The 27,523-nt window shown below is 38.9% G+C and overlaps 1 protein-coding gene across 1 annotated transcript; it reads left to right on the top strand.

Moving 5' to 3' along the window:
• The first annotated feature begins 440 nt into the window (after positions 1–440).
• LOC145510837 (adhesion G protein-coupled receptor E2-like) lies at positions 441–27,016 on the top strand. The gene is given in 14 exon segments (XM_081503024.1): positions 441–594; positions 3,013–3,059; positions 3,154–3,231; positions 3,646–3,823; positions 8,754–8,861; positions 9,049–9,269; positions 9,455–9,634; positions 11,146–11,343; positions 11,616–11,851; positions 20,356–20,422; positions 20,785–20,891; positions 21,864–22,032; positions 22,118–22,228; positions 27,011–27,016. Coding segments are annotated over 14 exon segments (1,860 nt in total).
• The last annotated feature ends 507 nt before the right edge of the window (positions 27,017–27,523 follow it).

Consider the following 27,523-nt stretch of genomic DNA (forward strand, 5'->3'; position numbering starts at 1 on the left):
GAGAGTGATGGGCTACAGAGCCAGAGCCATCCAGTAAGAAGGCAAAGGCCATGGGGATAGTGGTTGCAATTAGAGCTCAACTCTCCCCTCTTTGTCATCTCTGTCTTTTTGCCACAGAACTCAATCTACTACTGCTGAAGACAATGAACACTGCAGTCCAGAACCTTAAAAGTGAGTCTCTGCACCCTGCTCCATTGGTGACATAAGCTGGAGAGTGTATGCCATGGTCTGGGTCCTCTCACCAATAAAATGAGGCAAGGAGGTTTATTCTGCAAAAGTATCCTCTAAGGATACTAATAGCTGTTACTCTTCCCCATTATGTGCAGAGTTTTCTGAGGCTTTTCACTTCTAGTGGCAGCCATTCAACACTTTCCTCCCCTCCTCTACTATGGGGTCTCTAGCATGCAGCTGACTTCCTCAGTTTCTTGGGTCTTCTGACCATGATCTTCATCCGCACAGCCTCTATCATGACACGTTGTGCTCGGTGGTGCCCTCCAAACTCCAAATGTGCTGATGCCAACACCTGTCGCTGCATTCCAGGATTCACGTCTTCAACTGGGGAAATCATCACCAGCCGCTCAGAGACTTGTGATGGTACAGAGGCTTGGGGGTGGCATTAACTTGTGGGTGACATATGCTTGGGGGTGGTATATAGAGATTGTGGGAGGACACAGTGGGACCTCCAGAGCCCTCAGCCATAGGAGAAGCACAGAAGTATTTTAACAAGGGTAACATAAAAATGACAGCACAGGAAAGTATGAGGGGAGTGGGTAATCTTGTTTTCATGATCAGTTGGGAGAGGGACGAGAGCCGACACAGCAGAGCTGGGCTACCTGGCGCAAAATGTAGCTCGGACACAGGCTCTTTGACATTTAGGAAGTTGTTTTTCCTCTTTGTGCATTATTTGCTTGTCTGTAAACCAGAGGTAGTCATCATACCTACCCTATATGGATGAACTTAGATTTAATATTTACCTTAGTGAAAAAAAGCTAAAGTTTCAGTTCAATTCAGTTGCTCAGTCGTTTTCAACTCTTTGCAACCCCATGAACCGCAGCACGCCAGGCCTCCCTGTCCATCACCAACTGCCGGAGTCTACCCAAACCCATGTCCATTGAGTCAGTGATGCCATCCAACCATCTCATCCTCTGTCATCCCCTTCTTCTCCTGCCCTCAATCTTTCCCAGCATCAGGGTCTTTTCAAATGAGTCAACTCTTCGCATCAGGTGGCCAAAAAGTATTGGAGTTTCAGCTTTAGCCTCAGTCCTTCCAATGAATATTCAGGACCGATTTCCTTTAGGATGGACTGGTTGGATCTCCTTGCAGTCCAAGGGACTCTCAAGAGTCTTCTCCAACACCACAGTTCAAAAGTATCAATTCTTGTGCACTCAGCTTTCTTTATAGTCCAACTCTCACATCCACACATGACCACTGGAAAAACCATAACCTTGACTAGACAGACCTTAGTGCAGAGAAAATTGTCAACACATGAGAGCTATAGTTGTCATTCATACTGTTACATTATTATTATTTTTATGGCAAAAAGAAAGGGGGGAAATAAATGAACCAACAGAAGGAAAGAAACTCCCAGGAGGAAGCTCAGGCTCTCTCATTATCTCAAGCTCACCAGGAACTCCTCCTCACTGACCATTGTGGTTTCCCACATCAATCCTCACAGCAGATCCAGGATGCTAGCACACTTAGATTTTTTTCCCCACCTTCTCCCAGTTTGCCCAACTGTCATATTTTATTCTAGGAGTTTTACTTTTTCAGGGCAGAATCTTTTTTTCAATAATCATATTTGGGCCCAAAAAGCTTAAGTTATATATCCAAAGTCACACATTTAGTAGAGTCATAGAACCAAGATCCAGATCTAAAACTTAAAGACTTTATTTTCAACAATATAAGATCATAAGGGAAATTATATTGCTTAAAAAGTTAATAAGATGGTAAATTTTATGTTTTATGGATTTTACCACAATACTAAAAAGTAGGGGAGAATTATATGGTTTTTACAAGACATAATCCTTGTCTACTGATAAAAGTTTTTGATGGACATTTATTGCTACTAAAGAAAAATATTCCTAATATGTGAAATATGATGAGAAAAAAAATTGAAGAAATTTCCAGGGATCTGTGTAATGGACATAGGAGTGATTTTCTTTCTTTCTTTCTTCTTTTTTTTCATGTTTTAAATTATCTTTGTTTTCCAAGTATCCATGTGTTACTTAATATTTTTTATAAAAGTAGATTTTATCAGATTTTTGTCATCAAAAAAGGTCTTTGACTGATGGTAAGTCTTTCTGTCACTCTAGATGTATTCCCAGAGTTTCCTTTATGCATTTGTATGTGTGTTTCATGGAGATTTGTAAACTGCTGAACATGGAGAAGAGATCTGGCTGCTAGTCTCAGCTCCTTCCCAGGAGCACACTTGTCAGGTTGAGAAATTCCCAATCCTTATATCCTCCCCTCCTCACACTCCATTTCCACTATCCTGCACTCAATTCCATCTCATCTCATCAACCTTTAAGACAGGTCTCCAGCAACTGCCACCATCTAAGAAGACAGGAGGAAGTCTCAATACCCAGGTAGAGGTTGAACTTGAATCCCTCAGTTGTGCATTCCTCCTACATCTTGTTCTGTCTTACTGCAGACCCTCCACCTGGGTTTGGGGTCTTCGAAGGGAAACTCTTAGGTCCAGAGATGAGGACTCTGATCTGGGGGGACCAGATGGCTGCCCTGACTCATCATGATGTCTTGAGTCCTCTGAAGCCATAAAGTCTTTGGTTCCCTAATTGGAATACACAGGATCAAGCATTCTGTTCCTTCTTTTTGATTCATTCTTATGTTCATGGTTCTTCTTAAACTGTTACTCTGAGTAACCAAATATTCAGGGATTAATGTCTGGGATGGTACCTGGCCTGACCTGACCCCAGATCCCACTCACAACACACACACACACACACACACACAAATGCTCTCACCCTTAATGAGCCACTGTACTGTTCCTTGCAGAGATCTCCATCCACACCTGGACCGCACCCTCAAGTATCAACAGCTCGGTGAGTGGCCCAGCAGACAACATGCAGCAGGAAATCCCTCCATTTAGCCCACCTATTTCCCCCAAGTTCTAACCTCCTCATATTCTTCCCCAAGATGCTCTCCTGGTTCTTCAACAGAGTCCAGAATCTTAGTGAAAACATGGAGTCAGTCCCTGTCCAGGACACTATCCAGGTAAGGGTAGGGCCCAGGGAGGCAGGTGGGGGCTTCCCACAGGTGTTGTGGGAAAATCTGATCTGGGAGGAGATATCTCAACATAATGGTGCACTGCTCTGAGGTCCTGCCTCTCCCAGGGGGGTGGGAAGTGTGGACACGTGTAGTCACTGTTACATTCCCACGTTCACCTTCTGAAAACCTTTAATCTTGCAGCTCCTGAATATTGGGTTTATGTCATCCTTGGCATTCATGTACAAGATTGACCTCTGAATGGCTGGATTCCAGGGGCAAAGACTACCCAAAGAATCCCACCTGGCACTGCCTTTATCACTCAAACAGTTTCCAAGCTCTGTTCTCTGTGAGCGAGTGGTTAATGTCTTCATACAACCTCTCGGTGTGTGGTCTACTGGCTCTGTGTCCGTATCTCCGCAGAACCTCATACAGGGGGTGGATGAAATGCTGGAGGTCCCCCAGGACCTGGAAACCCTGCCCAACTCAGACCAGCACCTTGTGGCCTCTAACCTGCTTGTTGGCCTGGAAACTGTCTTGAGAGGACTGAGCAAGTCCCTGAACAATGAGTCACTGAACTTCAGTTCACCTTCAGGCACAGGTAATTACCTGGAACAGCCTCCAGGCTCCTGCTCTGCTCATTCCTGGTTCATTCCTTTCCCAACCTCACTAGAGTCCAGTGACCAGGGTTGTATTTCATGCTGATCTCGTAAATAAAAACAAATTTTAAAAAATAAATAAATAATTGTGCTAAGCAAAGCAAATAAGACAGAGGAAGACAAATACCCTGGTTTTTCTGATGGTTCGGATGGTAGAGTCAGCCTGCAATGCAGGAGATCTGGGCTCGATCGCTGAGTCAGGAAGATCCCCTGGAGAAGGGAATGGCAACCCACTCCAGTACTGTTGGCTGGAGAATCCCACGGACAGAGGAGCCTCGCAGTCTACAGTCCATTGGGTTGTAGAGTCAGATATGACTGAACCACTAACACTTTCAAAAAACATTACAAACACCAAGGTCATCAACATAGAGAACAGATTGGTGATTGCCAGGGACCAGGATAGCAGTACAGGAAATGGTGCAAAGAAGTCAAAAGGTACAAGCTTCCAGTTAAAAATAAGTTATGGAAATGTACAACATGGTAACTATAGTTAATAGTACTGTACTGTGTATTTTAAATTGCTATGAAAGTACATCTTAAAAGGACTTACCACAGAAAAATTTGGAAGAGAACTCTGTATGGTGACAGATTTTAGCTAGTTTTTGTGGTTATCATTTTGCAATATATTCAAGTATGGAGTCACTCTACCTGTCAATTATACCTCAATAAGAAAAACATAAATGAATAAAACTATATATAATATACACTTTCATTGTAAATAAATTATGAGCATAAAAATAATGATAATTAAAAGTTTAAGACAAAATAGAAATGGTTGCAAAAGAGACGATTTTTAATTTGGAATAACACAATTTTCTCATATTATTTGTCATGTGGGTATGATCTGTTTCAATTGAGTATTTGTTTTGCTTAGCACAATTATTTATTTATTTTTAAAAATTTATTTTTATTTGTAGTAGTTTCAGGAGTACAGCATAGTAATTTGGTATTCTTACAGAATACACTTCATTACAAGCTCTTACAGGACAATGGCTATACTCCTTATCCCAAATAATATATCCCTGTTGCTTATCTATTTTAAACATAGAAGTTTGCACTTATTAATTCCATAATCATAACTTGCCCTTCCACCCTACCATCTCCCTTTTGGTAACTACTAGTTTCTTTTCAATATCAATGAATCTGTTTCTGTTTTGCATATCTTGGTTTATATTATTTTTATATTTCACATAGAAATGATATACAGTATTTGTCTTTCTCTATCTGGCTTATTTCACTAAGTATAATACTCTCTAGGTCCATCTACAATGTTGCAAATGGCAGAATTTCATTCATTGCTGTGGTAGATTAATATTCTATTCTACATAATCACCACATCTTTTTATCCCATTCCTCCACTGATGGACACTAAAGTTCACAATTTTAATCAAAGTGTAAAATCTAGTGGCATTTAGTACATCATTATGTTGTAATCATCACCTCTATTTGTAAAATAACTTCACCTCTCCAAAAGTAAAAACTGTAGCCACTAAGCAAACACTCCTCAATCCTCTGTTCCTCTGGTCCCTGGCAACCACTGATTTGTTTTCTGTGTCTGTGAATTTGCCATGCTGGAAATTTTGTATAAATAGAATTAAAGATGTATGGTCTGAATGTCTAGCTTCTTTCACCTAGCATAATGTTTCCAAGGTTCATCCGTGTTGTAGCATGTATCAGTATTTCATTCTTTTATGGCTGAATGATAATGTATTGTACATGGATGTACCTCCTTTTGTTTATCCATTCATCCATTGACGGACATTTGGCTGGCCGCCACATATTGACTGTTGTGAAAATGCTACTATGAATGTGGTGTTTCTTTTTTGCCCGCACCTCACAGCATATAGGAAGTAGGATCTTAATTCCTTGACCAGACATCAAAACTGTGCCTCTTGAATTGGAAGCACGGAGTCTTGGAAGCACTGTAACACCAGGGAAGTCCCTGTAATATAGGTTTTGGTTTGAATAACTGTTGAATAAAGTTCTTTGGGGCACATAATAGGGTGTAAAATTGGTGATGTGGTAGTTCTATTTTCAGCTTTTTGAGGAACCACCAAACTAGCTTTCCAAAGTGGCTATTTCTTCATTTTGCATTATCAATAGCAATGTATGAGGGTTCCAATTTCCTCATCCTCAGCAACACATGTTACTTCCATTTTGCTTTCTTTTTCTTGTAGCCATTCTAGTGTGTGTATCTCATCATGTTTCTATCTGCATTTCCCTAGTGACTAAGATGTTGAACATCTCTGCATGTCATTGTTGAATTTGTCTATATTTTATTGGAGAAACATCTACTCGAGTATTTTTCTTTCTTTTCCATTTCAATTTTTTACATTTGGTTGTTAAGCTATAAGAGATCTTCATAGATTTTAATTTAGATCCTATCAGATATGTCTTTGCAAATATATTCTCCCATTCTGTAGATTACCTTTTCACTTTTTTTGTGGTCTTTTAACTTTAATGAATAGATATTTCCATTTTGATGAAGTCCATATCTATTGGCACTTTTGTTGCTTCTGCACATTTTTTCATATCTAATAATTCATTTCCAAATACAAGGTCATGAAGAGTTACTCATGTGTTTTTGTCCTACTTGTTCTAGTTTTAACTTTTAAACTTAGGTCTTTGACCCATTTCTTTATTAAAATTTATTGTGTGAACTAAGTCACTGAATTCCTTCATTTGCTTGTGGAAAGCCAGATGTCTCAGCATCATTGTTGAAGAGATTTTTCTTCACCCATTGATGGTCTTGACACCCCTTTGTGAAAATCAACTGACCATAGATGTATGGATTTATTCCTGGATCCTCAGTTCTGTTTTACTGCTCTGTATTCATAAAGCAATTTCCCACCATTTTGAATACTGTAGGTTGGCAGTAAGTTTTTAAATCAGAAATTGTAATGCCTCCAAATTTGTTTTTCATCTTTAAGATTGCTTTGTTTACCCAGGTCACTTGCAATCCATTATGGATTTTAGGATGAGCTTTCCATTTCTGCTGAAAATTAATTTAATGATGTCAGAATTTTGGTACAGATTGCATTGAATCCATAGATCATTTTGGGGACTGTTGAGATCTTAATATGGTGGTTCTGATCCATGAACACAGGATTTCTTATGATTTATTTAGAGTTTCTAATTTATTTCAACAGTCTTTTGTAGTGTTCAATATACAAGTCTTGAGTTTCCTTGGATAAAATTTTTCCTTGTATTTTGTTGACTATTTGTGTGTCTATGTTAAAACTGACATTGGTTTATCTTATTTTGTTCTTGGTATAATGATGGTCTCATAGAACTATTTAGGTAGAGCTATTTCTCTTCTCTTCTGCAGAAAAGTTTACAAAGGGTTAGTGTTAATTCTTCCAGAATGCCTGGGAGCATTCACTGCAGAAGCCATCTGTTCTGGTCTTTTCATTTTGGAAAGTTTTGGATACTGATTCAATCTACTTATCTGTTATTGGATTGCTCTGATTTTCCATTTTCTTAAGTCAATTTTTTGTGTCTCTAGGAATTTCTCCATTTTATTTAGGTTGCATTTCATGTTGTTGAATAATTGCTCATATGTTCTCTTACAATCCTTTGTAAATTTACCTCGATTTTTTTTTTTCTTATAAATTTATTTATTTTAGTTGGGGGCTAATTACTTTACAATATTGTAATAGTTTTTGCCATACATTGACATGAATCAGCCATGGGTTTACATGTGTTCCCCTTCCTGGACCCCCCACCCACCTCCCTCCCCATCCCATCCTTCTGGATCATCCCATTGCCCCGGCCCTGAGCCCTTGTCACATGCATCGAACATGGAATGGTGTTCTGTTTCACATATGATAATATACATGTTTCAATGCTATTCTCCCAGAACGTCCCACCCTCACCTTCTCCCTCAGAGTCCATCAAATTGTTCCATGCATCTGTGTCTCTTATTCTGTCTCGCATATAGGGTTATCGTTATCATCTTTCAAATTCCATATATATGCATTAGTATACTGTATTGTTGTTTTTCTTTCTGGCTTACTTCACTCTGTATAATGGGCTCCAGTTTCATCCATCTCAGTAGAACCGATTCAAATGTATATTTAAATGATATATGCATATACCATTATTATGTGTACCAAATGATATTGCTTATAACAATAATATAATTATTTATAATATACATTATTATAAATATCATATTTTTATATCATTGATAAAATGATATATAATCATTTATATGATTGCATAATCACATAAATGATTATAAATATAAATCATATGATATATCATATGATTTAGATATTTTTACATCATATTTAGATAGCATGTAAATCAATGATAAAAATATATCATTATTTCCTGAGCTACCATGGAAGCCTATATAATATACATTATGTAATATATGAAGTATCTACATATTTATATAATATATTAAGGAGCTTCCCTGGTAGCTCAGCTGGTAAAGAATCTTCCTGCAATACAGGAGACCCCGATTTGATTCCTGCATCAGGAAGATCCCTTGGAGGAGGGATAGGCTACCAAGACTAGTATTATTGAGCTTCCCTGGTGGGTCAACAGTAAAGGTTCCAATATTAATCCAAAGTTTACAATACAGGATACCTGGGCTTGATCCCTGGGTTAGGAAGATCTCTTAGAGAAGGGCATGGTATCCCACTGCAGTATTCTGCCTGGAGAATCCTCGTGGACAGAGGAGCTTGGCAGCCTACCGTCCATGGGGTTACAAAGATTTGGACACGATTGACCAAATAAGGGCAGCACACAGCACATAATATATTAAAATGTTTATTTTTATGTATGCAAATAATGGTAGTATGTGTACCATCATAGGCACAATTACTAATCTAACTCCCTTCTATAGCCCTCACAACTCTTAGAAATTATCACTGAAGACACTGGATAAAGAAGATAAGAATGTCACCTTGATTCAGAATAACATAAAGGTGATCCTGATCTGGGATACAGTGCATGAATCTAATGACTCAGGTAATGGTTGTGGCAGGGTACAGGTCCCTAGGGATTCAAAGTGAAACGTGATACTCAAAGAAGCAATAAGCAGAAATGTATACTTTAAAGGGAACTAGGAGTAATGGTGGGGCCACAAGGAAATAGTTCATTAAAGGAGGAGTCATGTTGGATACCCCAAGATATCAACCTTGCCCTTGTCCTGCAGGTCCCAGTGTGGTGGGCCTTGTCTCCATACCTGGGATTGAAAAGTTGCTGGATAAAGTTCCCCTAACCGTGGATGCTGAGGAACAGGCAGTTCCACATGAGAAACACAAGGAATTGCTGTAGGAAACCCCCCCTATCCTGCTGTCAGATGTCATATCCATTTTTATAAGCAACAGTAACACACAGAACCTCAGTTCTCCAGTCAAATTTGTCTTCAAGCATGTGAGTCCTGGGGGGATGAAGTTGTGGGTGTGGGAGAGACCAGAGTTCTGGGCACAGCCTTTGTGTTTCGGAGATGTCCATCAAGGGTGCATCATATCCCAAGGAAAGTCCATCATAATCTAGATTTGGGTCAGCATTTCTAAGCAACAGAACCACCAGCTCAAACCTACTTCCTGTTTCTACAGTCAAGGACCCCTGAAACAAAGGGGAAGGTGCACTGTGTCTTCTGGGAGCAGAGTCAGAACGGAAGTGGCCATTGGGCAACCAGAGGCTGCAGGACGATGGACAGCAGAGACAACAGCACCACCTGCCAATGCATCCACTTCAGCAGCTTTGCCGTCCTCATGGCCTACTACGATGTGCAAGTGACACCCCTCAGAGGGACTGCATTCAATATCTTGATGTGGAACAAATTCTCACACACGTAAAACCTGAAAAAATTACTGTCTCCCAGTTATCACAGGTCAGTGATCTGGCATAGTATAGCGGGGATGTCTGCTCAGGTTCTTCCAAGGCTGAAATCATTCTGTCAGCCTAGACTGCATTCTGATCCAAGGTTTGCCGTCCTCCTCTAATCCTCTAATTTTTGGCACAATTCAATTCCTTGTGGTGGTAGGACTGAGGTCTCCTTGTCTTCATATCTGTCAGCAGGTGTCCATGTTTAGCTCTTAGGGGCTACCTGCATTTCTTCTCATGTGGACCTCTCTTGGGAACGTTAATACAGTACAAAAATTAGTTTTATGCAATAAGCCAAACATTCTCAAAAGTTAAAGTGCTTCAGAATCATCTGGAGGGCTGGTTATTTATTTTTAAACATTTCATTCCTAAACAAAATCAAACATAGAGACATGCTGCAAAAATAAATTTTATGCTACCATACTCAATTGCTTTTTATCCAGAAGCACCTAATTTGCAGGTTTTAACATCCATTTTCTTCATCCTTTGTGCACCTCCCTCTGTCTTTCTCCCTCTCTCTCTTCACCCAGACTTATACTGAAAGGAAATTGGCAGATATTTTTCCCTTGTCCTCAGGTATTTAAGATGATTTCCAAAAAGAGGCGAGCTTCCCAGGTGGCTCAGTAGTAAAAAATCCACTTGCCAGTTCAGAAGATGCAGGAGACTCAGGTTCAGTGCCTGGGTTGGGAAGATCCCCTAAAGGAGGAAATGGCAACCCAGTCCTGTATTTTTGCCTGGAAAATTCCATGGACAGAGGAGCTTGGTGGGCTACAGTCCTTGAGGTCACAAAGAGTCAGACACACCTGAGTGACTGAAAACACATGCACACCAAAAAGAGGCAGGCATTATCAATTTTAAGCTACAGCCAACATCCAAGTATAGTAGTTTTTCTCTTTCACTCAAGAATTTAGTTCTAAATCTGTAAGGATTAGTGGCCAGTCATGAAGAAATATTACAGGGATAAACTGTGTTGAATTCAGAGTTGGAAGTTGATACCCGGACATCATGACAATGGGTAGAGACTTTGCCATAGATCATTACATTATGGGAATGGAGGATGGTGCTCAAAGTGTAGCTTCTTGCCTCTGTGAACCTTTCATGGTAACTGGGAAGCTTCGTGATGCTCAAAAGTCTAGAGGAAAATAAACCCTTGTGAGGTCCAGGGCTTGGTCTTCATTAGGACTCTCTTATCCCTCAATCCTTCCAGGCACAGATTTTATCATTCAGATCCCATAAATTTCTAAATTTCTGAACCTGGAGAAAGTTATCCATAAACATAAAATATCCATAAACACATCCATAACATAATCTACTCAGCACCTCCATTCCTGATTTTTCTATGTCTAAAAATAAAAATGGTGGAAGAGTCATTACCCCGCAGCAGGAAAGCATGACTGATCTTCTCTCTGCTGGATCCCAGGAGGAGGATCCCGCACTGACTGTGATCACCTACATGGGGCTGAGCCTCTCTCTGCTGTGCCTCCTCCTGGCGGCCCTCACCTTCCTGCTGTGCAAAACCATCCAGAACACCAGCACCTCGCTCCACCTGCAGCTCTCACTCTGCCTCTTCCTGGCCCACCTGCTCTTTCTGAGAGCCATCGACAGAACTGAGGTCAAGGTATGTATACTGTCCCAGAATATCCCTGTCGCAGGGGATGCTGAGTTCATGGGGCCATACTGCATTGGAATCTTTAATATAATGGGATTCCAGGTAATGTTAGATGGGTAAGTAGCCAATTCACATGGACTGACACAACTAGAAAGCAAACACACCATTGATAATTCATTCATTTACATAAGAGTTACCCCCAGTGGCAAGTCATAGAAGCAGCCCTGGGGCCATGCTCCATCCTGACAAACCATCCTGGTGACACCTTCCTCCTCCCCCAGGAGCTATGTGCCTTCATCACAGGTGTCTTACACTATCTATACCTGGCCTCCTTCACCTGGATGCTGCTGGAGGGTCTGCAGCTCTTCCTCACTGCACGCAACCTGATGGTGGTCAACTACTCCAGTGTCAACAGGTTCATGAAGAAGCTCACGTTCCCAGTGGGCTACGGAGTCCCAGCTGTGATTGTGGCCATTTCTTTTGCATCCAGGCCTCATCTTTATGGAACACCCAAATGGTAAAAGCAAATTCCTGCCATCCTAACTTCTCATGCATGACTATGGCCATCATAGAACCAACATAGCACTTTAATTTTATCTTTCTTAATTTATTCATTTTAATTTAAGGATAATTACTTTACAATATTGTGGTGGTTTTGCCATACATCAACATGAATCAGCCACAGGTGTACATGTGTTCCCCCATCCTTAAACCCCCTGCTTCATCCCTCCCCACCCTACCCCTCTGGGTTGTACCAGAGCATTGGCTTTGTGCACCTTGCTGCTTGCATCAAACTTGCACCGGTCATCTGTTTCACATGTGGTAATATACATGTTTCAATACTGTTCTTTCAAGTCATCCCACTGTCCCCTTCTCCCACAGAGTCCAAAAGTCTGTTCTTTACCTCTGTGTCTCTTTTGCTGCCCTGCGTATAGGATCTTCATTACCATCTTTCTAAATTCCATATATAGGCATTAATATACAGTATTTGTCTTTCTCTTTCTGACTTATTTCATTCTGTATAATAGGCTCCAGTTTCATCCACCTCACTAGAATTGACTCAAATGAGTTTCTTTTTACAGCTGAGTGATATTCCACTCTGTATATGTACCACATCTTCCTTATCTATTCATCTCCTGATGGACATCTAGGTTGCTTCCATGTCCTAACAATTGTAAATAATGCTACAATGAGCATTGGGGTATATAAGTCTCTTTCAATTCTGGTTTCCTTGGTGAATATACCCAGCAGTGGGATTGCTGGGTCATATGACAGGTCTATTCCCAGTTTTTAAAGGAATCTCCACACTGTTCTCCATAATGGTTGTACCAGTTTGCACTCCCACCAACAGTGTAAAAGTGTTCGCTTTTCTCTACACACTCTCCAGCATTAATTGTTTGTAGACTTTTTGATAACAGCCATTCTGACCAGGGTGAAATGATACTTCATTGTGGTTTGATTTGCATTTCTCTAATAATAAGTGATGTTGAACATCTTTTCATGTGTTTGTTACCCATCTGTCTGTCTTCTATGGAGAAATGTCTGTTTAGTTCTTTGGCTTACTTTTTTATTGAGTTGTTCATTTTTCTGGTACTGAGCTGCATGAACTGCTTATATATTTTGGAGATTAATTCTTTGTCAGTTGTTTTATTTGCTATTATTTTATCCGATTGTGAAAGCTGTCTTTTCACCTTGTTTATAGCTTCCTTCATAGGGCACAAGCTTTTAAGTTTATTAGGTGCCATTTTTTTTATTTCTGCTTTTATTTCCATTACTCTGGGAGGTGGGTCTTAGAGGATCATGCTGTTATTTATGTCAGAGACTGTTCTTCCTATGTTTTCCTCTAAGAGTTTTATAGTTTCTGGTCTTAACACTTAGATCTTTAGTCCATTTTGAGTTTATTTTTGTATATGGTGTTAGAAAGTGTTCTAGTTTCAATTTTTAACAGGTGGTTGACCAGTTTTCCCAGCACCACTTGTTCAAGAGACTGTCTTTTCTCTATTGTACATTGTTGCCTCCTTTGTCAAAGATAAGGAGTCTATATGTGCATGGATTTATCTCTAGGCTTTCTATTGTGTTCCATTGATCCATATTTCTGTCTTTGTGCCAGTACCATACTGTCTTGATGACTGTAACTTTGTAGTATTGTCTGAAGTCAGGAAAGTTGTTTCCTCCAGTTCCATTCTTCTTTCTCAAGATTCCTTTGGCTATTTGAGGTTTTTTGTGTTTCCATGCAGATTGTGAAGTTATTTGTTCTAGTTCTATGAAAACTAGCATTGGAGTTTCATAGGGATTGCATTGAATCTATAGGTTGCTTTGGGTAGTATACTCATTTTCACTATATTGATTATTTCAACCCATGAACATGATATATTTCTCCATCTATTTGTGTCATCTTTGATTTCTTTCATTAAGTGTTTTATAGTTTTCTATATACAGGTATTTTGTTTCTTTAGGTAAATTTATTCCTAAGTTTTTTATTCTTAATGTTGCAATGATATATAGGATTGTTTCCTTAATTTCTCTTTCTGATTTTTCATTGTTAGTATATAGGAATGCAAGGGATTTCTGTGTATTAATTTTATATCCTGCAACTTTGCTATATTCATTGATTAACTCTAGTAATTTTCCAGTGGCATCTTTATGGTTTTCTATGTAGAGGATCATGTCATCTGCAAACAGTGACAGTTTTACTTCTTTTCCAATCTGGATTCCTTTTATTTCTTTTTCTTTTCTGATTGCTGTGGCTAGGACTTCCAAAACTATGTTGAATAGTAGTGGTAAGAGTGGTCACCCTTGCCTTGTTCGTGATTTAAAAGAAGTGCTTTTAATTTTTTGCCATTGACAATAATGTTTGCTGTGGGTTTGTCATATATAGTTTTTTTTTAATTTTTATTTATTTTTATTTTTTTAATTAGTTTATTTATATACTTTTTAACTTTACAATATTGTATTTGTTTTGCCACACATTGACATGAATCCACCATGGGTGTACATGTTTTCCCCTTCCAGAACCCCCCTCCCACCTCTCCCCATCCCATCCCTCCAGGTCATCCCGGTGCACCAGCCCCAAGCACCCTATATCATGCATTGAACCTGGACTGGTGATTTGTTTCACATATGATAATTTACATGCTTCAATGCCATTCTCCCATATCATCATATACAGTTTTTGTTATGTTGAGGTATATTCCTTCTATGCCTACTTTCTTGAGTTTTTATCATAAATGGGTATTGAATTTTATCAAAGGCTTTATCTGCATCTATTGAGATAATCATACCATTTTTATCTTTCAATTTGTTAAAATGGTGTATCACATTGATTGATTTGAGAATACTGAAGAATTCTTGCATCCCTGGAATAAAGCCCACTTGGTCATGATGTATGATCTTTTTAATATGTTCTTGGATTCTGCTTGCTAGAATTCTGTTGAGTATTTTTACATCTATGTTCATCAGTGATATTGGCCTGTAGTTTTCTTTTTGTGGTTTTTGTCTGGTTTTGGTATCAGGATGATGGTGGCCTCCATAAGGCTCAGACCCACGTGTGCTGTGCATTTTGTGCCCCTCCCAGGTCCAAGAAACTCAGGCGACCAGGTGCTTGGTGAGCACACTGTCCTAGGTGGGCCATGCATCTAGCTCTTGAGCCTTCCTGCAGAAAAGGTCCTTTGGTTTTCTTTGTCTCTCTGGTGTTCACATGCTTTGGGTTGTTGTGTTACATTAGCCCCCTCCGATTGTCCACAGAGCATTCAAACCCAGCCCTTACCCTAAGAACCAGCCACGCAGCCCAAACCTCTGCACCCAGCCCCCACTAGCTGCTGGTGGACTTGAGCATCTGAGCTGCTTCTCCACTAGTAATTGAGGTTCAGCACATATTCTGTGGTGATTTTTTTTTTTTTTGGTTATGTTGCCCTGTGAGATTCCTCTATCTCCCAGAGTTTGCTTAAGTTTATATCAGTTGTGTCAGTGATGCTATCTAACCACTTCATCCTCTGCCACTCCCTCCTCCTTTTGCCTTTAATCTTTCCCAGCATCAGGATATTTTCCAATGAGTCAGCTTTTCACATCAGGTAGTCAAGGTATTGGAGCTTCAGCCTCAATCCTTCCAATTAATATTCAGAGTTGATTTCCTTTAGGATTAACCAGTTTGATCTCTTTCCAATTCAAGGGACTCTCAAGAGTCTTCTCTTGCACCACAGTTTGAAAGTATCAATTCTTTGGCGCTCAGCCTTCTTTATGATCCAACTCTCATACCCATACCTGACTACTGGAAAAACCATAGCTTTAGCTATATGAACCTTTGTCAACAAAATGCTGTTTCTGCTTTTCAATATGCTGTCTAGGTTTCCCATAACTTTCCTTCCAAGGAGCAAACATCTTTTAATTTCATGGCTGCAGTCACCATCCACAGTGATTTGGGAACCCAAGAAAATCCGTCACTGAAAATCTGTTTCTGTTTCTATTTGCCACAACATGATGGGACAGGATGCCATGGTGTTAGTATTTTTTAATGTTGAGTTTCAAGCCAGCTTTTTCACCCTCTTCTTTCACTATCATCAAGAGACTCTAGTTTCTCTTCACTTTCTGTCATTAGAGTGGTGTCATCTGCATACCTGAGGTTGTTAATATTTCTCCCTGCAGTCTTGATTCCAGCTTGTGATTCATCCAGCCTGGTATCTTGCATGATGTAATCTCAGCCTTGATGTACCCCTTCCCCAATTTTGAACCATTCAGTTGTTCCATGTTCAGTTCTGTTTCTTCTTACCTACATACACGTGTCTCAGGAGACAGGCATGGTGGTCTGGTACTCCCATCTCGTTAAGAATTTTCCACAATATGTTGTCATGTACACAGTCAAAGGCTTTAGTGTAGTCAATGAAGCAGGAGTAGATGTTATTCTGGAATTCCCTTGCTTTCCCATGATCCAGCAGGCATTGACAATTTGATCTCTGGTTCCTCTGCTTCTTTGAAACCCAGCTTGTACATCTGGAAGTTCTTGGTTCACATACTGCTGAAGCCTAGCTTGAAGGATTTTGAGCATAACATTGTTAGCTTGTGAAAAGAGCACAATTGTGCAGTAGTTTGAACATTCTTTGGCATTTACCTTCTTTAGGATTGGAATGAAATATATTATGATATTTGTCTTTCTCTGTCTGACCTACTTCACTCAGTATGACAATCTCTAGATCTATCCGTGTTGTCACAAATGGCACTGTTTCACTCTTTCTATAGCTGAGTAACATTCCATTGTATATATGTACCACTTCTTTATCCATTCCTCTATTGATGGACATTTACATTGCTTCCATGTTCTGGCTATTACAAATAGTACTGCAAAGAACTTTGGGGGGCAATTATATTTTTAAGCCATGTGTTTCTCCAGATATATGCCACAGAGTGGGATTCCTAGATTATATGGTAGCTCTATTTTTGGTTTTTTAAGGAGTGTTCATATTGTTCTCCATTAGTGACTGTACCAATGTACATTCCCAGCATTAGTGTGGGAGGATTGCCTTTTCTCTACTCCCTCTCCAACATTGATTTTCTGCAGACTTTTTGATGATGGCCATTCTAGCTGATGTGAGGTGGTACCTCATTGTGGTTTTGATATCAATTTCTCTAATAATTAGCGATGTTGAGCATCTTTTCATGTGTTTTTCCACTATGTATGTATTTTTTTAAGAAGTGTCTGTTTAGGTCTTTTTCCCATTTGTTAATGGTTTATATATATGTATGTATGTATGTATATGTATATATATATATACATGTATGTATGTATATGTATATATATATGTATGTATATGTATATATATATATATAGAGAGAGAGAGAGAGCTGTGTACATGAATTCTTTGTACATTTTGGAGATTAGTCCTTTGTCAGTTGTTTCATTTGTGTCATTTGCAAATATTTTCTCCCATTATGAGGGTTGTCTTTTCATCTTGTTTATGATTTCCTTTGCTGTGCAAAAGCTTTTAAGTTTAATTAGGTCCCATTTTTTATTTTAATTTTATTTTCATTACTCTAGGAGAAGAATGGGGGAAAAAAGATCTTGCTGTAATGTATGTGAAAGAGAGTTCTGCTTATGTTTTCCTCTAAGAGTTTTATAATGTCTGGTCTTACATTTAGGTCTTTAATGCATTTTGAGTTCATTTTTGTATATGATGTTAGGGAGTGTTTCATATCATTCCTTTACATGCAGCTGTCTAGTTTTCCCAGAACCGCTTACTGAAAAGATTGTCTTTTCTCCATTGATATATTCTTTTTATTGTGTCAATATTGTTCTGCAACACTCTATATGTTTTTTGTGTATGACATATTTCTATGTTTGTATACCTGACAACTTGTTTACCACTGATAATTGGGTTTCCATCCATCACCATACAGTTGAACCACTTTGCCCGTTTCACCTCTCCCCAAGCTCATCTTTTCTCCTGTCAGTACTCTATTATCTTCATCTATGGGGGGAGAGCATTTGTTTGGTTAGGTAGTTCATTTATTTTGTTTGTTTATTGGTTTGTTATATTCTACGTGTGAATGAAATCAGACTGTATTTGTCTTTCACCATCTGGCTTGTTTCACTTAGCATAATAAACCCAGCATTCATTCATGTTGTAACAAATAGCAAGATTTCCTCATTTTTATGGCTAGGTAGTACTGCATGGCTGGTGTGTATGTGTGTGTATCACATTTTCTTTATCCTTTGATAGGCACTTAGTATGCTTCCATATCTTTGCCATTGCAAATAATGCTGCAGTGAACATAAAAGTCTGCACATCATTTTGAGTTAGTGTTTTTGTAGTCTTTATAATTACCCAGGCATGGGATAGCTAGATCACATAGTAGTTCTATTCTTAATGTTTTTGAAGTTCTCAATACTGTCTTCTATAGTGATTGCATCAGTTTACATTCCTAGCAACAGTGTATAAGAGTTCCTTTCTCTCCACATTCTCACTGACAGTGATTATTACATGCGTGTTTGACAAGAACATTCTAACAAGTGTGCTGGAATATCTCACTGTGGTTTTGGTTTACATTTCCCTAACATTCGTGATGTTGAACATTTTTCATGTGCCTGGTGATCATCTCCATGACTTCTTTAGAAAATGTCTCTTTAGTCCTGTGCCATTTTTAAATTAGGCTGTTGGTGGCAGAGATGTGATCAAATGCACACTGGTACTCACAACAAATTCCTATGCTGGACCATAAAGAAATCTGAATGCCAAAAATTGATGCTTTCAAATTGTGGTGCTGTAGAAGACTCTTGAGACTGCCTTGGATAGCAAGGAGATCAAACCAGTCAACCTTAAAGGAAACCAACCCTGAATATTCCCTGGGAGGATGATGCTGAAGCTCAAGCCCCAATACTTTGGCCACCTGATGCAAAGAGCTGACTCATTGGAAAAGACTCTGTTTCTGGGAAAGATTGAGGGCAGGAGAAGCGGGTGACAAGGACGAAATGGTTGGATAGCATCACCAACTAGATGACATGAGTTTGAGCAAACTCAGGGAGATAGTGAAGGACTCGGAAACCTGGCGTGCTGCAGTTCATGGGGCCACAAATAGACGGACATGACTTAACAGCTGAACAACTCACAACAAATTCTTATGCTGGTAAAAATTGATGTCGACCTGCATCAGATGGTTTCTGGATCACTGGCCTTTCTAGATAGTTTAGCAAAAAAGTCAGAAAACTGTCCCTATAAAATGCGAGATAGTAGATATTTTGGTTTTGTGGGTCAAACAGTCTCAGTTACAATTTTTCACCTGTGTCCTTGTAGTTCAAAAGCAGCCACAGAAAACATATAAGAAAATGAGTGTAACTCTGACCCAGTAAAACACATTTCCAAAATTAGACAGCAGCCCAGTGTGGACCACAGGCTGCAGTATGCCAACCCCTCTCTGTGTAGCTCTCTCTTTGGTTCTTCCTGGTGGATCCAACTAACATGGTCCTAACACCTCCCAAATCACACACAATTTCTATTTGGGATCAAGCACCAATTCCAACATTTCTATCAGTGTGAACTTCAGTTACTGACTCTGTATCCTTATGCCTCAGATGCCTGATCTGTAATCATTTGATTATCTATGTTATCATGAGGAATAAATTGTATAATGCACATGAGCCCTGCCATAGCAGTGCCAGTCTTGTTGTTCTCTCTCTCTCTCAATCACTCTCTCTCTCTCTCTCTGTCTTCTTGGCTGTCCCCAGTTTTTTCATCCTATCTACACCTACTCATCCTTCACCTCTCATCATAAACACAACAGAATTCTCTCAGGGAACCCTTCCCAGTATCAGAACCTCCTACAGGTCTGACTAGGTTATAGATCCACCTACATGTTCCCACAGCTCCTCATATTTGATCGAAAGCTTCATCATTTTGATTGCTTCTATTGTCTGACTATCAACAAGCCTACAGAGCTAGGAATGCCTTGAAGAAAGAGATCACTCTCTTAATCGTAACTGGATCTTCAGAGCCAAGTACTGACCCTGATACAGAAAGAGAGACTCAATATTTGTCTCATAAACCATAAATTAATTTTTATTGATTTTTTTCTTTAAAACATGTACATTTTTTTTCTGCCAGTATATGAGGGCCAAGACTTAAAAGGGCTTTCTAAAATAAATTTATATTTATTTAAAACCACTTTTTTACGTTGTGATTTACATGGAAAAAAGTTGCACATGATTAATGTGTATAACCTGACAAATTGGGAATAAGTATACACCCATGGCCTTTACTAATATCAAGGACATATATAAGCTTTAAATTATGCAAAATAGTAAGTTCAGGAAGTCTACTATACAGCATAGTGCCTATAACTAATATTGTGTTGTGTACTGAAATTTGCTAAGGGTGATCTTATGTGAAATATTCTGATCAAAAAATCCCAATAATAATTATTAATAATAATAATAAAGGAGTCAGGAAAAATTTTGAGGAATGAGAGATATGTTCATCTATCAATTCTTTATCCACAAAGGCTAATATATTCTTGATTCTCAACCACCTCTCTTAGATGTTGGCTCAGCACAGAAAAAGGATTTGTATGGACATTTCTTGGCCCTGTCTCCACCATCTTCTCTGTGAGTAATGGATGACATCAGAGGATCTTTCTTCCCTGGCTGAGGGTGAATTAAAAGCACAAGCAAAAAGAGGGCTACAGACAGGGTGACAAATTATTCCAGTTAGCTCAGGAATGAGAGGGTCCCAGGGTGCAGAAATTTCCATTTTAAAACCAGGAAGGAGCATTTCCTTAGACATGGCACTCTCAGTGTTTAAACATGTAAATCCCCATGCAAAATGAGTTACTGGGTGTTCGGTCTGGTTTTCTATGACTGTTATGAAATACAAACCCTTCCTACCTGCTGATTTAGATGTTGGATGAGCCATAAGGAAGGATTAGCAGATGTGGATGCACTTAATATCCCTTGTGATATTTCTGCAGATTAATTTAGTTTTCTTCCTGATAACATTATGGATTGTGAAAAAGAAGCTCTCTTCACTCAACAGTGATGTGTCCACTCTCCAAAGACTAGGTGAGATGGATCAGAGGTACCTATCACCAGCCTACCCCACCGCACCCCCCAATCCCTCACCATAAAAAGCATGGTCCAGGAGCAAGGACATAGAGTTCCAAGCTGCTGATGTCCCTTTACAGGGTTTCAAGGAGACTTGAGAGGAGGAGTTCAGCCACCCTTCTTGGAAGCTCAAATACTGTTTTGTTGCTGATACCCAAGTCAAAAATATTCCATTCAACTCTAACCCAAGAATGGAACTATTTTAGCTACAGAGGAAATTGATTTTGTTCTGATAAACAGGGATTACCACCATGACCCTATGAGAAAAGTCCTGAGAATATGTATATCCTTATAAATCACTTACATACCTGACACTGGCCCCAGCATGCCCTTTCATGCCCATGTCTTTATTCATGTTCATCCCGCTACCCTCATCTGCCCTGCTCTACCTGGTGAAGTCAGGTTGATTATCCACATATCGTATCTTCTAAGAAGCCAAGGATATCCTTTGCTTTCTTTTCATTTACACAGAATGAATCATCTGACAAAGCATGCTCTGGGTCAATTCATGGAGATGGAAAAGATAGGGACATCATTGGAGGGACCAGGGCAAAGGGACCTTCAATTTCACAAGTATAGTTGACCATTTGTATTTGCCTTCCCACTAGATGGTAAGGTTTGTGAAATCAGAAATCTTGCCTTTGTTATTTTTAATGCTCAGGGCCAGCACAAAGCCATGTGCACAGAACATCCACAGTAATATTAGTTGATTTAAACTGGGGATATTCATCCTATTACTGAAAGCCACATTATGAAGTTTTACTACCAACTTCAGTCTAAGGTAATACACCATTCCGGAACCAAAAAACATTTCTTTTATATAATCATTCACAGTAAAGATCAGAGTGGCCACAACTGATTCAGAGACATTCTTTGAGTTGAAAAGAGATGGACTTGATTGTGTTGGTCAGGGTGCATCGTGAACCTTTTTTCTCCTCCTACTCAGGATGTTAACATTTAAAGCCACAGCTCAGCTCTTTATCTTGGGATGTACATGGTGTCTGGGAATCCTGCATGTGGGACCAGCTCCCCACGTCATGGCCTACCTCTTCACCATCATTAACAGCCTGCAGGGTTTCTTCATCTTCCTGGTGTACTGCCTCCTCAGCCAGCAGGTACCACTGTCTGACTCCTGCTCAGGACTCTTCTCATCCTCATTTCTCTCTGTGAGCTGATGCAGAGCATGCTTTGTTTCTACAGGTGCAAGAGCAATACAAGATATGGTTCAAAGGGATAAAGAAAAAGAAAACTGAGTCTGAGGAGTACACACTCTCCAGCAGGGCTGTGTCGGAACCCTCTAAACACAGTGAGGTAAGATCATGCATTGCCCCAGAGCACTTCACTGATTGATTCATCGAGCAGCACATGCCTATCATACTGGACAATTGGGTATAAAGCAGGTGATACTCTACGATGACTCACACCAGTTTACATCTAAACTCACTCAAGGCATTCCTCTGTCATGAAAGAATGTCTTCCTCTTACTTCTGCTCATTGCGTTTCTATGCTCATCTTGACTCTCGTACATAACTATCTTCTTATTCTCCAACTGGGTTGAGCACCCACTTTGTCCATGCAGCATGGACTTTTTCATGCACAAACACTTAAGGAAGAGAATAGTCCTGTGTTAAGCTCAATAAGCAGTAACTCTGGATCTGAAACAGAGATGCACAAGCTAACCAGAGTCAAGAACCATCATTTAACTCATGTCAACCCCAGTACCCCTCTATATGCATGTGTGTGTGCCAAATTGCTTCAGTCATGTTTGACTCTTTGTGACCCTATGAACCATAGCCTACCAGGTTTCTCTGTCCATGGGATTCTCCAGGCAAGAATACTGGAGTGGGTTGCTATGCCCTTCTCCAGGGGATCTTCCCAACCCAGGTGTTGAATGCTTGTCTCCCGAATCTTTCTGCATTGGCAGATGGGTTCTTTACCACTAGCGCCACCTGGGAAGCCACCCCTGTATATAGAAAACAGTAAATACATGGTTTATGTGGTCATAACAGTAAAGTGAAATAAGGATTACATTAGATTGGAGAATGTCCTTAAAAGTACGTAATCATTCCTGGGATTTGCAACACACACAAATAATGCAAACCATCAGAGAATCACAGGGGTCATAGAGAGATCCTGGCAGTGTGAGTCTTATCAAGAATTTGTATTTTTGAGTTTAGAAAAACAGTTCTCATGTTTTCTGTTCATATATTCTTCACATCACCACTTGAAGATAAGGTATTACTATATTTCCATTCGATAGATAAAAACACTGAGACCCATGGGGTCTATATGACTTGTGCAAGGACTTCAGCCCACACTTTCTCTCAATGTTTTCACTCTCTCATAGTGTCAATTGATGCACAGAAGTTTTAATTTTATAACTAATTTATTTATTTTAATTGGAGGCCAATTACTTTACAATATTGTGGTGGTTTTTGCTGTACATTGACATGAATCAGCCACAGGTGTACGTGTATCCACCCCCTCAAACTCCCTCCCACGTCCCTACCCATCCCATCCCTCTGGGTTGTCCCAGTGCAGCAGCTTTGAGTGCCCTGTTTCATGCATCAAACTCGGACAGGTGATCTGTTTCACATATGGTAATATACATGCTTTCATGCTGTTCTCTCAAATCATCCCATCCTCGCCTTCTCCCACAGAGTCCAAAAGTCTATTCTTTACATCTGTGTCTCTTTTGCTATCTAGCATATAGGGTCATCATTACCATCTTTCTAAATTAGATATATATACATTAATATACTGTATTGGTGTTTTTCTTTCTGACTTACTCCACTTTGTATAATAGGCTCCAGTTTCATCCACCTCATTAGAACTGATTGAAATGCATTCTTTCAATAGCTGAGTAATATTCCATTGTGTATATGTACCACAGCTTTCTTATCCATTTGTCTGCTGATGGACATCTAGGTTCCTTCCATGTCCTGGCTATTATAAACAGTGCTGCGATGAACATTGGGGTACACGCGTAGCTTTGAATTCTGGTTTCCTTGCTGTGTATGCCCAGCAGTGGGATTACCGGGTTGTATGGCCGCTCTATTTCCAGTTTTTTAAAGAATCTCCACACTGTTCTCCATAGTAGCTGTACTAGTATGCATTCCCACCAACAGTGTAAGAGGGTTCCCTTTTCTCTGCAACCTCTCCAGCATTTACTGTTTGTAGACTTTTGGATAGCAGCCATTCTGACTGGCGTGAGATGGTACCTCATTGTGGTTTTGATTTGCATTTCTCTGATAATGAGTGATGTTGAGCATCTTTTCATATGTTTGTTAGCCATCTGTATGTCTTCTTTAGAGAAATGTGTTTAGTTCTTTGGCGCATTTTTTTATTGGGTTGTTTATTTTTCTGGAATTGAGCTGCATGAGCTTCTTACATATTTCTGAGATTAATTCTTTCTCCGTTGTTTTGTTTGCTATTATTTTCTCCCACTATGAAGGCTGTCTTTTCACCTTGCTTATACTTTCCTTCGTTGTGCAAAAGCTTCTTAGTTAGGTCCCGTTTATTTTTGCTTTTATTTCCATTACCCTGTGAAGTAGGTCATAGAGGATCCTGCTGTGATTAATGTCAGAGAGTGTTTTGCCTATGTTTTCCTCTAGGAGTTTTATAGTTTCTGGTCTTACACTTAGGTCTTTAATCCATTTTGAGTTTATTTTTGTGTATTGTGTTAGAAAATGTTTTAGTTTCATTCTTTTACAGGTGGTTGACCAGTTTTCCCAACACCACTTGTTAAAGAGATTGTCTTTTCTCCATTGTATATTTTTGCCTCATTAGTCAAAGATGAGGTGTCCATAGGTGTATGGACTTATCTCTAGGCTTTCTATTTGTTCCAATAATCTATATTTCAGTTTTTGAGCCAGTACCATACTGTCTTGATGACTGTACCTTCATAGTATAGTCTGAACTCAGGCAGGTTGATTCCTCCAATTCGATTCTTCTTTCTCAAGATTGTTTTGGCTATTCAAGGATTTTGTATTTCCATACAAATTGTGAAATGATTTGTTCTAGTTCTGTGAAAAATACCATTGGTATCTTGATAGGGATTGCATTGAATCTATAGATTGCTTTGTGTAGTACACTCATTTTCACTATATTGATTCTTCTGATCCATGAACATAGTATATTTCTCCATCTATTTGTGTCCTCTTTGATTTCGTTCATCAGTGTTTTATAGTTTTCTATATATAGGTCTTTTGTTTCTTTAGGTAGATTTATTCCTAAGTATTTTGTTCGTTTCATCACAATGGTGAATGGAATTGTTTCCTTAATTTCTCCTTCTGTTTTCTCATTGTCAGTGTATAGGAATGTAAGGGATTTCTGTGTATTAACTCTATGTCCTGCAACTTTTCTATATTCATTGATTAACTTTAGTAATTTTCTGGTGGAGTCTTTAGGTTTTCTATGTAAAGGAACATGTCACCTGCAAACAGTGAGAGTTTTACTTCTTCTTTTTGAATCTAGATTCCTTTTATTTCTTTTTCTACTCTGATTGCTGTGGCTAAAACTTCCAAAACTATGTTGAATAGTAGTGGTGAGAGTGGTCACCCTTGTCTTGTTTCTGACTTTAAGGGAAATCCTTTTGATTTTTTGCCATTGAGGATAATGTTTGCTGTGGGTTTATCATATATGGCTTTTATTATGTTGAGGTATGTTCCTTCTGTGCCTGCTTTCTGGAGGGTTTTTATCATAAATGGATGTTGAATTTTGTTAAAGGCTTTCTCTGCATCTATTGAGATAATTATATGGTTTTTATCCTTCAATTTGTTCATATGGTGTATCACATTGATTGATTTGTGAATATTGAAGAATCCTTGCATCCTTGGGATAAAGCCCACTTGATCATGATGTATGATCTTTTTAATATGTTGCTGGATTCTGTTTGCTAGAATTCTGTTGAGGATTTTTGCATCTATGTTCATCAGTGATATTGGCCTCTGGTTTTCTTTCTTATGGCATCTTTGTCTTGTTTTGGTATTAGGGTGATGGTGGCACAATAGAATGAGTTTGGGAGTTTACCTTTCTCTACAATTTTCTGGATGAGTTTGAGTAGGATAGGGGTTAGTTCTTCTCTAAATTTTTGGTAGAATTCACCTGTGAAGCCATCTGGTCCTGGGCTTTTATTTGTTGGAAGGTTTTTTATTACAGTTTCGATATCATGCTTGTGATAGGTCTGTTAAGATTTTCTATTTCTTTCTGGATCAGTTTTGGAAGGTTATACTTTTCTAAGAATTCATTCATTTCTTCCAAGTTCCATATTATTGGCATATAGTTGCTGATAGTAGTCTCTTATGATTGTTTGGATTTCTGTGTTGTCTGTTATGATTTCTCCATTTTCATTTCTAATTTTGTTGATTTGATTCTTTTTTTTCTTAATGAGTCTGGCTAATGGTTTCTCTATCTTATTTATCTTCTCAAAGAACCAGCTTTAAGTTTTGTGGATTTTTGCTTTAGTCACTTTTGGTTTTTGTTTTTTGGTTTTGGGGGCTTTTTTTTTTTTTCTGCCCTAGTTTTTATGATTTCTTTCCTTCTACTAACCCTGGAGTTCTTCATTTTTTCTTTTTCTAGTTGCTTTAGGTGTAAAGTTAGGTTATTTATTTGATTTTCTCTTGTTTCTTGAAGTAAGCTTGTAATGCTATGAACCTTCCCCTTAGCACTGCTTTTACTGAATCCCATACGTTTTGGGTTGTCATGTTTTCATTTTCTTTTGTTTCTGTACCTATTTTGATTTCCTTTTTGATTTCTTCTATGATTTGTTGGTTATTCAGAAACGTGTTGTTTAGCCTCCATATGTTTGTATTTTTAAGTTTTTTTTCCTGTAGTTGATATCTAATCTTACTGCATTATGATCAGAAAAGAGGCTTGGAATGATTTCAATTTTTTTGAATTTACTAAGGCTAGACCTATGGCCCAGAATGTGATAAATCCTGGAGAATGTTCCGTGTGCACTTGAGAAAAAGGTGAAATTCATTGTTTTGGGGTGAAATGTCCTATAGATATCAAGTATGTCTAACTGGTCCATTGTATCATTTAAAGTTTGTGTTTCCTTGCTAATTTTCTGCTTGGTTTATCTATCCATAGGTGTGAGTTGGCTATTAAAGTCTCCCACTATTATTGCGTTACTGTTAATTTCCCCTTTCATACTTGTTAGCATTTGCTTTATGTATTGAGGTGCTCCTATGTTGGGTGCATGTATATTTATAATTGTTATATCTTCTTCTTGAATTGATCATTTGATCATTATGTAGAGTCCTTCTTTGTCTCTTTTCATGGCCTTTATTTCAAAGTCTATTTTATCTGATATGAATATTGCTACTCCTGCTTTCTTTTGGTCTCCATTTGGGTGAAATATCTTTTTCTAACCCTTCACTTTCAGTCTGTATGTGTCCCTTGGTTTGAAGTGGGTCTCTTGTAGACAGCATATAATAGGGGTCTTGTTTTTGTATCCATCAGCTAGTCTTTGCCTTTTGGTTGGGGCATTCAACCCATTTACATTTAAAGTAATTATTGATAAGTATGATCTTCTTGCCATTTACTTTGTTGTTTTGGGTTCGAGTTTATACACCTTTTCTGTGTTTCCTGTTTAGAGAAGAT

The sequence above is a fragment of the Giraffa tippelskirchi genome, chromosome 6 (genome assembly GCF_054371585.1).
Source record: "Giraffa tippelskirchi isolate mGirTip1 chromosome 6, T2T-mGirTip1v1.2.pri, whole genome shotgun sequence".
Lineage (NCBI taxonomy): Eukaryota > Metazoa > Chordata > Mammalia > Artiodactyla > Giraffidae > Giraffa > Giraffa tippelskirchi.